At 48.8% G+C, this 10,000-nt stretch overlaps 1 protein-coding gene across 1 annotated transcript in view; it reads right to left on the bottom strand.

The window, feature by feature from the left end:
• Positions 1 to 1,442: 1,442 nt before the first annotated feature.
• The window catches only part of foxo3b (forkhead box O3b), a 28,041-nt gene continuing 19,483 nt past the window's right edge, over positions 1,443 to 10,000 (bottom strand). Inside the window, exon 3 of the mRNA XM_079753644.1 lies at positions 1,443 to 4,543. Coding sequence (XP_079609770.1) covers positions 3,080 to 4,543 — 1,464 coding nt within the window. The 3' untranslated portion in view covers positions 1,443 to 3,079. The remainder of the gene's footprint in view (positions 4,544 to 10,000) is intronic.

Genomic DNA, 10,000 nt, shown 5'->3' with positions numbered 1-10,000 from the left:
AAAGCGGGATAGCACTTAAGGAGTTCAGGATTATCCCGTCCAACAGAAGTTGTAAAATCAGCTCGTTCACATGGCCTCCCTCCCATCATGCTGAACACCATGATGTGGAGCTGGAGAGAATGTCTGTGAATAGGCTCCCACCTGTGTGTGTTTGCACCAAGAGGTTGTTCACACCCCAGAATACAGTCGGTGGAGAGGAGGAACCTACACAGTTGTGAAAGTGCTTCAGCAAGCCCCCGTTCAATGTAGTTTTACTTTGTAGTTGTTTTTTTTATACAAAAGCGCTTTGGGGTTGATTAAAACCTTTATCAACAAACTAGACACACAATACAGGTGTGATTAGTGTGTTGAAAAAAACACACTAGACACACACAGTGGGTGTTTCTAGTGTGTTGAATGAGAGACAGGTCTTTTCAACTGTCTTCTGCAGTGGATTAGGCTTCGGTGTAGACAGAACCATCAGGGCAGGGCACAGGTAGTTCATGCACTGCACCTTGGGCAGAGTTTCACAGCAGATCATTCTAGCTAACCATGCACGCACCCGGCCCCCGCCCCCTCTGGGCCTGGGCGTGACACACACACACACACGAAGAAACTCATACACACCTCCTTTACATAGATTTTTACACAGCAGGGGGGGCAAAAAAAGTTGGGCAATGTCCCCGAACAGAGAAGAGGTACCGGGGTGTCTAGATGCTACAACCATCTACTGTGATGTCGGCCATCTTGGAAAACAAACAAACAAAAACAAACACAAAAACAGAACCCCTCTTAAATTGGCGCTGTTCCAACACTGATTGCGCTCGCCTTCCGGGGCGTCCATTATACATCCTGCAAGAGGCTCAAGTACTACATGAGTACTACATGAGTACTACATGAGTACTACATGAGTACTACATGAGGATATATGAGAAGAGTTATAAATGCATTTCACACGATTCATGATGCATAAATACAACATGCATACGGCGAGGTCGGGGGCGGAGGATGTGCTGTACGCAGAAGGAGGGATTATCAAAGTATTTATTCCCATTTGTGAGATAAGTCAAATTAATTTAAGAAATTAAAGTAAGAAGGAAATAGGATCGAATAGTCTAGAATTTACAGACACACACATAACCACTTAATGTTTACTCAGAAAGTGTAGGCGCACCGGACATGTCCACAAAGTGGGTTGTGTGTGCGTGCGTGCGTGCGTGCGTGCGTGCGTGTGTGTGTGTGTGTGTCCTACCATGTGGGAAGTGGACACTAATAGAAACCCTTGTTTGCAGTCTCTGATCCCATGGTTATCTAATCCATTAAATTCCTCCTCCCCAAAAAAGTCACAATGAATCGTTCACAGGTTACAAATTGAGAAAACAAAGCTTCACAGGCCCCCAAGCCGGGACTTTGCGTTACTTTGGTTAACCAAAGTGCCCCCCCCCCCCCCCCCCCCCTGAGAGATGCTAACAATGCATAACAGGCTCCACAAGCTCTTGATAGGAAATTTAGCTAGAGTTAAACAAATACTACTGCTCTATCCCTGTGCTTGAATTTCACTATATGCATGTGTCAAGATTGAGAAAGTGAGTGCAAGCATGTGTGTGTGTGTGTGCGTGTGTGTTTCTCTCTTGATTTGGCTGCCAGCATGTCCTACTGTTTGTTTCAAGTAATTTGGCAATTTATACAGTTAGCTTATATTGTTTTTGCTCAAGAGACAAGATGGCTTCTAGAGGGAGGATGCTACAACCGATAGCCTCACATCTTATAGGTTCCATCTTACCATGCTACACTTGTGGCTGCAGCCTTGAATCCGTAGGTCATGGGGGGAAAGAGGCGCTTTCTCCCAGGGCAGGATTAAACACTGTTTTATAGAGCACCTGTCATGGTGTGGAAATGTTCACAACCGTAGGACCCAGGTATTGATTTTGGCTACATATGTTTGCTGTGCTAAAATTGAACTGGACGGAACCCATCCACCATAGCTTCAGGAGAGCAGACTGTACTTCCACTCCTCTCGACCCAGAACTCACAACCCGTTGAAATCCCCCCACTGCCCGCACAAAGTCGAGCACCTTGCAATACACCTTGCTGTACAAATGTGGCAGATTTTCCCTCCTTTTTTTTGTCTTCAGTTACACAAACACAAAAACTGAATGTAATTCTACATATTTGTATTTTTTCTTTATATTCTACAAGTCAATTTAGTTTGTGAGTTATCAGGCAAACAACAGAACCCAGGGACTAGTATAATCTAACTACTTCATAAGAGCTATGAACTTCTGCTCATTGGGGTAAAGGGCTTTGTCTGTGTGTCAGGTTGGCATGAGTGGTCATTCTATACATTATCACCATATTATGTATGTTTTTTTTTACATATGTATGATGCAAGAAACAATCAAGACAGAAATTTTGTAAAAGAAAAAGAGGGAGGATTTTCAAGGTAGCACAAAATCAATGTAAAACCACTAGATTAGATTGACATCACATCGTTTTTGTTTTTTCTCTGCAGTTGAGTCATTTTTTGCAGGAGGAACATCTTCCACTTCACTTCTTGTGTTTGCGTCCAGGACCTTCAGATGAATATCACTTGTCCATCATTGAACGTCGTTTGACTGGGTGTCCATACAAAGGAAAAGGAAAAAAAAGATTATTGGGGCTGATGGTTCTCCTCCATAGTCCTGTTGGTGGTCTGACTGAGGCTGAAGCTCTTCACCAGGAGTCTTTTGTAAACAGAGGGTTTGGATTTTAGGCTGTGCTCATGGCAGGTTTGGCAAAACAAGGATGGGTTGAGTGATTGATCTTTCGTCGGAGGGCCTGCAACCACAGTCGGGACCTGAAGAGCTTATGAATATCGGGTTGTCGTCGTTAATGACAAGACAGGTTCATTTTCCGTGGTATTCGAGTAACATATGAATAGAAATCCACTACTCCTGCCAGCCACAATGTTACAACACACCACAGGATCAATTAAATTAAAGGAAACATGGATGAACTTCTTCAAGGTTTACAGTAAGTCCTCTCCCCCCTCCCTTATAAGTGCCCGATCCTCCGCCAGCTCTCACACCCCCATCCAGGGATGGGGTCGGGTGGCAGGGGCTCAGCCCGGCACCCAGCTCTGGGAGTTCTGCTTGGTGCTGGTGGTGAAGCCCCCCCCTCCGTTCATGTTGACCAGGGAGTCAAAGTTGAAGTCCAGGCCGTCCGTGTCCATCAGGTCGTTCCTGATGATGGAGTCCACGTCGCACTCCAAGCTGCCGTTGAACATGTCCAGGTCCAGGTCCGAGGGGAAGCGGTCCTGGCAGGTCCCTCCGCCGCCGCCACCACCGCCGCCGCCGCCGCCGCCCACCGTGCCGTTGAGGAAGATGGAGGAGTCGATCTGCATGGTGGCAGAGCCGTTACCGCCCAGTGGCGAGAAGAGCAGGTTCTGCTGCTTGGCGTTGGTGAGGGCGTTGACCTCGTTGGCCAGGCTGTTGGCGCTGCGCAGCGCACCCTGGCCGCCACCTCCGCCGCCGCTCTGCAGCAGCAGCCCCGCCTGGCCCGCCGGGGCCACACCCCCCAGCCCGAAGGTCATCATGGGGTCGCTGCGCAGCAGGAGGCTTCGCCGGGAGGCCTGGGACAGGACGGCGGCGGCGCCGGCCTGTGACATCAGCGGGTCCGACTGGGTCATCATGACGTCGCTGTGGCTGTGGCCCTCCGAGTTAAGCAGCTCCTGCAGCGTCTGGCTGCCAAAGCGCGAGATGCTGGAGAAGGAGGTCTGCTTGTTCTCCTGGATGGTCTGCATGGGGGAGGCGCGCAGCGAGGCCCCAGCCGCGTGGGGCCCGAAGATGGAGTTGCCGTAGCCGTTGGTGCCGCCGACGGCCGCCGGGACGGCCACGGCGGGGGAGGAGGCGGGGGGGGACGGAGAGCTCAGGGCGCTGGGTTTGGACACGATGCCGAACCCCGAGGAGGCCTTGGCCCCGGTGGTCGGCAACGGGACGTCCGGCACGAGGTCGTCCAGCAGCTCGTCCATCAGGTCGTCCCCCAGCCCGTCATTCAGGTTCATGGTCTCCGCCAGCACGGCCAGCCGGGGCAGCTCCGCCGGCGGGGCGCTCCCGGGGGCGTTGCCGGGCGACAGGGCCCTGCCCGGGCTGGAGTAGAGCATGGGCGACAGCGAGGGCTCCTCGTCGGGCACCTCGTCCAGCTCGGGGTTGGCCAGGATTGGGGATAGCCGGCCGCTCAGCGTGCTGGCGTTGGAGTTGGTCCGCGAGCGGAAGTCGGTCCAGGCGTCCAGTTCCTCGCTGCTCCGGGACACGGGGCTGCCGGGCCACCTGGACAGACCCGAGGGGCTGTCGCCGCCCCCCTCGCCCGCCGCCGCCGCCTGCAGCGCCGCCTTCTTCTTGGCGGCACGGCCGCGGGCCGTCTTGTGGTACTTGTTGCTGTTGTCCATGGAGACGGCGCGGCGCCGCGGCGCCTTGCCCCCCTTGCCGCCCTCGGGGTTGATCATCCACCAGGAGCTCTTCCCCGTGCCCTCGTTCTGCACGCGGATGAAGCGGCTGTGCAGGGACAGGTTGTGGCGGATGGAGTTCTGTCGGGAGAGAGAGGAGGCCGGTCAGTCACAGCGGCACGAAGGGAACACATCGCGCTTTTATCCAAAGCCACTTTCAACCATTCCGTCACACATCCAGACACTGACGGCGGAGGCGGCCAGGCAGGGCGACAGCCGGCTCGTCCGCAGCAATCATTTGGGCGATCGTAGGAGGGGATTCCCCAGCTTGCCTGAGAAGCAACACCTAGAGAGGTTCTTTCCTGTGTGACTGGCGTCCATCTCATTCAAGTGCATAAAGACATTGCAGTGTTTCCCCCTGGAACTTTCTTAGTCAAGGTGGTGTTTTTGGGGGTATTTTGCCCCGGGCGAGACTGCTTCCTTCCGAATGGGGGGGGGGGGATCCCCCATTCCCCCCTTGTCCGTTCCAATTCTGAAACACAGAGGTGAACTATCCTCCGCACCCACCTTCAATTTCATTCAAGAAGCTTTACGGCACAACTACTTTTTGTACCTGATGGAAGTATGTTTTCTTGTCCTACGAGAGTTGTGTACTTTGTTAATGCATAATAATAATAAAAAAAATAAAAATAAAAAAAATAAAAAATAAAAAAATAAAAAATTATATATATATTTTTTAATACATTGGTAGTCAAGGCGGGGCCCTAGTGTTGTTAAGGCGGCCGCCTTAACCATACAGTGCTGGCGGTAACACTGCATCGCTCTAATGCGGTGCGTGGGCATTGTCTTTCTGCTGTTCTACCTCGTGTTCATTTGAGTAAAGAATTTTTTTGCCTGAGGAGGGATATGGTGATGTGGTGGTGGGAGTGGGTGTGTGTGTGATTTAAAACAAAAATAATGCAAAGGACTGCAGAACGAGTTGATTTTAGAGTCTCCTGTACGTCTAAACATTGTTAATGGACCATTGTGACATTGATCTGGCCTTTTGGTCATGGGATGTGTTTCCCCTTGACATTGAGTACAGTAGTGGGGGATAATACAGAATAAGGAGGGATGACCTGCAGTTGACCGCACATGCTGTCCACTTTGTATTTCCCACGTTTTATTTCCCTGGACCGTTATCTGGGACTGTGACACAAACATGGACTTTCTTAGAATAGTCTTTTCTCTGAACTACCCCACACATTCAGTCATTCACGCTCACACACAAACACACACAGCCTTTTTCCAAAAGCAATTTGTAGAAAGAAAAAGAGCATTCACATATTTTCTAGTGGGCTTCACCCACGCAGACCGACACAGAGGCCTTCTCAGGACAGTACAATAGTGGGCCTCATCCCAAGCGGACCACACGCCCCATACAGGCTCCAGCAGAGGGCAGAGAGACACAACCAGAGCAGAGCATAGACTTACAAACATGAATTTACCCGAGACAACCCCTGTGCTACCGCGTGACAGTTACTCCCTACGTGATATAATGCCATCTTTGAGTCCACCCCCCCCTCCCCTACCCCCGTTTCCCTTTAACATATTCTCAAGTGTCTCTCTCTTAAGCAATGGCCCCGGGGGTTTATGTTGCTCAACAAACACGCCGGCCCCATGGGGAGTCTGAGGCGATAATACATCCTCCCGCATAAACCATCACAGCCCTGCGAGACACACTCCTTCCTTCCTTCCTTGCTTGCTTCCTTCCTGACTTCCTCTCTTCCTCCTTTGCTTCCTTCCTCCCTTCCTCGGTTCCTTGCTTCCTTCCTTCAACTTCCATCCTCTTTTGTGAACACCCCAGTGGCAGCGACAATGGTTATAAGTATTTGAGTGCAAACAGTGTGTCCTTGCTAAGCAGCATGGTTTGTTCGGTTATTGCTGTGTTTGCTGGCCTGTACTGGAGTTATTGCGTTGGATCATCGGCTAGTATGTTCTGGTTGGGAGCGGTCCATTCAGAGGCCTGCAGCCATGTGTCAGATTGCTCTGTGATGCAGTAGGCGTCGGACCTCTGTCTGGAGGCCATACTGAAGCCATGACCTTGTTTGTGTGTGTTTACTTGTGCATTTCCAAGTGGTAAACCACTGTAGACCAGACTTCTGGCACACGGCGGGGACCACTGGCTTATGCTGCGTTGCGATAGATGCACGGGATTGTGGATGGGCTCAAAAACGCAAACAAATGCGTATGACTGCATATTTATTTGTAAGAGCTTGTGTGCATGCATGGGAGTGTGTGTATGTTAAAATGAGCTAAGCTGAGAAGTGATACCACTGAGACCACTGTTTACCGCAACCGGCATCTCTGGAGGACTGACGTAATACGCACACACACACATACAGTGACTAAATGTTTCCAGCAGCTGGGAGGACGATGTAAATAAAGGCAAATTGCCATTTAAGTCGTGGGCCAACAATGGGAGCAAAGAGAAGACAACAAACCCAAAGGACAGTGAGACAGAAACCAAGACAGCGGGCTGGGGGAGAGCGAGGCGTGCGGCACAGAGGGCGTCACCTCACCTCTGGTGCTCTGGGGCCTCTGCAGTTCTTGGTATTTTATCAGTCTTCCCTCCCCTCCTCCTCTTCCTTTCCCCTCCATCTGTTCCTCATCTGTTCCCAGTGCCTCTCACTCCCGTTTCAGTGGTCCTGTCACTCGCCCCCAAGTGAGCTCAGCACACAACAAAACCTACCTTCAAACAGAGATACATCTCAGTGTATATATGATTAATGATTAGGTGAGTGCTGCATGCAGCGCTCAACTATTGTTCTTCATAAGTTGTATTCTTTCTTTCTTTCCTATTCTCTACAAACTTTGGGCCCCATCTCCTTCCTCAATTTTTCACCTAGAGACTCCATTCAAATTTGAAAATGTTCAGAATAGCTTGTTCAGATTTTTAAAATATTTTATACTTTTTAAGATATTCTACTTTTAAAATACTATCTTTTTTTTAGCATGGGAGTCCGTTTTGGTGTTTGAACTTCCGGTTGAGCAACTCTGTCTATTATCGTACAGTACATACATTAGCAATTTTAGTCAAGATGACCAGCATTATTTGTTCCGTGGGCGGCTGCCATAAAGACTGGAATAAAAGACGGGTGTCCTTGCAACAATACTGTGTAGTACATGCAACCTTCAATCTTCATCCTCCGCAATCCAGCGATGAGGACCGGCGTATGTGGCTAAAAGCGCTAAATTTGAAGAACGCTCCGAAATAACCCTGTCTGTTCTTTTCATTGTGTGGACGGCAGACCATCAGACCAACACCCATACCCCGAGAAATGGTTGGGATGTTATTCCTCCGGCGAAAAAGACTTGTCGGATGCTTGTGAGGCTCCAAGGTAAGATAACATTTTAGCACTAACAGCTATCAATATCGCTAGTCGTTAGCCAGCTAGCGTCTAATGAGTATGATCAGCATATAACCGTAACTATGCCTTGACTTGACCTCAATAAATGAACAGCATTACAACATAATATCAGGTCGAGGCTTTCTAATTTGATGTCAAGGACTGGTTATGTTGAAAGGCAGCAAAATGACTAACCTTATCGTTGATAACTTACTGATGTCTGATGCTGTTATTGCTACAGAACCCTCAACCAGCTCTGCAGTCCAGAAGACTGATGAAATGACACACCGTGATGCTTCTACACAGGGGAGTATACATTCATGGAAGATCACATCTATGCTGTCAGTGACTCAGTCCATTGTCCTCTCCTCCATGACCAGGCAACAGTGTCCTGAACAACATCTTGAACACACCGAACTTCTTCGGAATGATCGGCTGCGTTCACTGTACACTGGGTTGTCAGTGGATGTCTTTGAGGCTTTATCCGACGACCTGAAAAAAGAATGCAGCATCTCTCAGCTACATCCCAAGGATCAACTGTTGATGACCCTGATGAAGCTTCGGCTGAACCTATTGCAGGCCGACATCGCAGAGAGGTTCAACTTTTTCGGCAGCAACGGATCCGTCATCCAATCAGATCGCGTAGGGGGTCGTCAGAGCCCGAGTAGTGTCACAGTGCTTAAATTTGCATACGCGATCTGGATTGGATGACGGATCCGTCGCTGCCGAATAAATTGAACATTTTTCAACTTTTTGACGGCACCGACGGAACCAACGGAACGGACGGATCCACAATGCATTGCGCGTCCGTCCCCATTCAAAGTCAATGGGGATCAGTCAACGGACGGATGCAGTGGGCACGAAGCGTTAGTCTTGGTGTGCTGGACTGGGGTTGACTGCAGCTTTCAAAAAGAGATATTCCTCCTTCTCGGTCTTGGAATGCAAAACACGCAAAAAATTCCACTATGTAAATAATGATACGCCCCGGTGCTGTAAAAAATTTTCATGGCCGTCCCATCGACGCCCACCGACAGCACTAAACAATTAAAAATATCCCCATATGACACCTGAGGCCACCGCCGCATGTCATCCACCCACTCGGTGGAGTACATTAACCTCGGGTGGCGAAGTACAATTCCTCCATCCAAACTTTTGACATGTTTTTTTGTCTCTACCCACGTTAGCCTCTCCATCTTAATTCGCCGGGTATTTCAATGTAGCTATCTAGCCGTAGCTAGCGGACCGCAAGTTTCAACACAAAGCGGAAGACAATAACATTTAAAAAGGGGCGTGGCGGAATAAGGGGAATTGAGCTACTTTTAATCACCCACCGGCTCGCTATTCTCTTAAAGACACGCACACGCACACACACACACACACACACACACACACACACACACACACACACACACACCCCAGCAGTGCAGGGCAATACATTTTACCTTTCAGATTCTTCAGTTCAATTCATTTGACCTTTCTGCATTTTAGCAATGCTTTGTGCTTTTCATTCAGCTGTCACTTTGTTTCCAACCATTTACATTTCTTAAATGGTGTGCATGTCAACTGTTGTTTTCTCCATTTAGACTTTTGAACTTTTGATCAAATCCCTTCACTTGTTTTAAGCCATTTAACATTTCTTTGTCTTAATCTATGTGGCTTTATAAAAAAAAATTCAACCTCACTTTGTATTACAGCACTCACCGCATTTTCTGCAGGAAATGCATTTTCTATTTATTAGATATAATCATTATTTGCAACATATTATAAAATAATGATAGTATTTAATAGATATGGAAGCAGGATCGTGGTTGTGAGGTTAACATGCCACCACGTCGAATAACAACCACACATACAAAGTCAAAGGTCATTTATTTAGGTTAATTTATATCCAGGGGAAAGGTCAGCTACCTCATCCAAAGCCCAATCCTTAATCAGTACGAACCAATGGTTGTCTAGTGTGGAGACTGTGGGTGAGTGTGATGACATGGCAGTGTTGTGTTGGCACCACACAGGGTGTTGGACCTTATATTTTAGTGCCAGGGGTCTGTGTTTACTACTCCAGTTACTCGCCAGTTGTTGTTTTTCCTCCATTGATAAAAATAAAATGCTCTATGGAACTGCAGCTCAGATTCAGGACTTCTACACTCTAGCCAGCCTGCATTTCTCTCTCTCTCTCTGTCATTAACCACACTCATTCTGGCTCTCACAA

The sequence above is a fragment of the Pollachius pollachius genome, assembly GCF_949987615.1.
Source record: "Pollachius pollachius genome assembly, chromosome: 16".
NCBI classification, from domain to species: domain Eukaryota; kingdom Metazoa; phylum Chordata; class Actinopteri; order Gadiformes; family Gadidae; genus Pollachius; species Pollachius pollachius.
The sequence above is the reverse complement of the archived record's forward strand: the minus strand, read 5'-3'. Positions and strand labels throughout refer to the sequence as shown.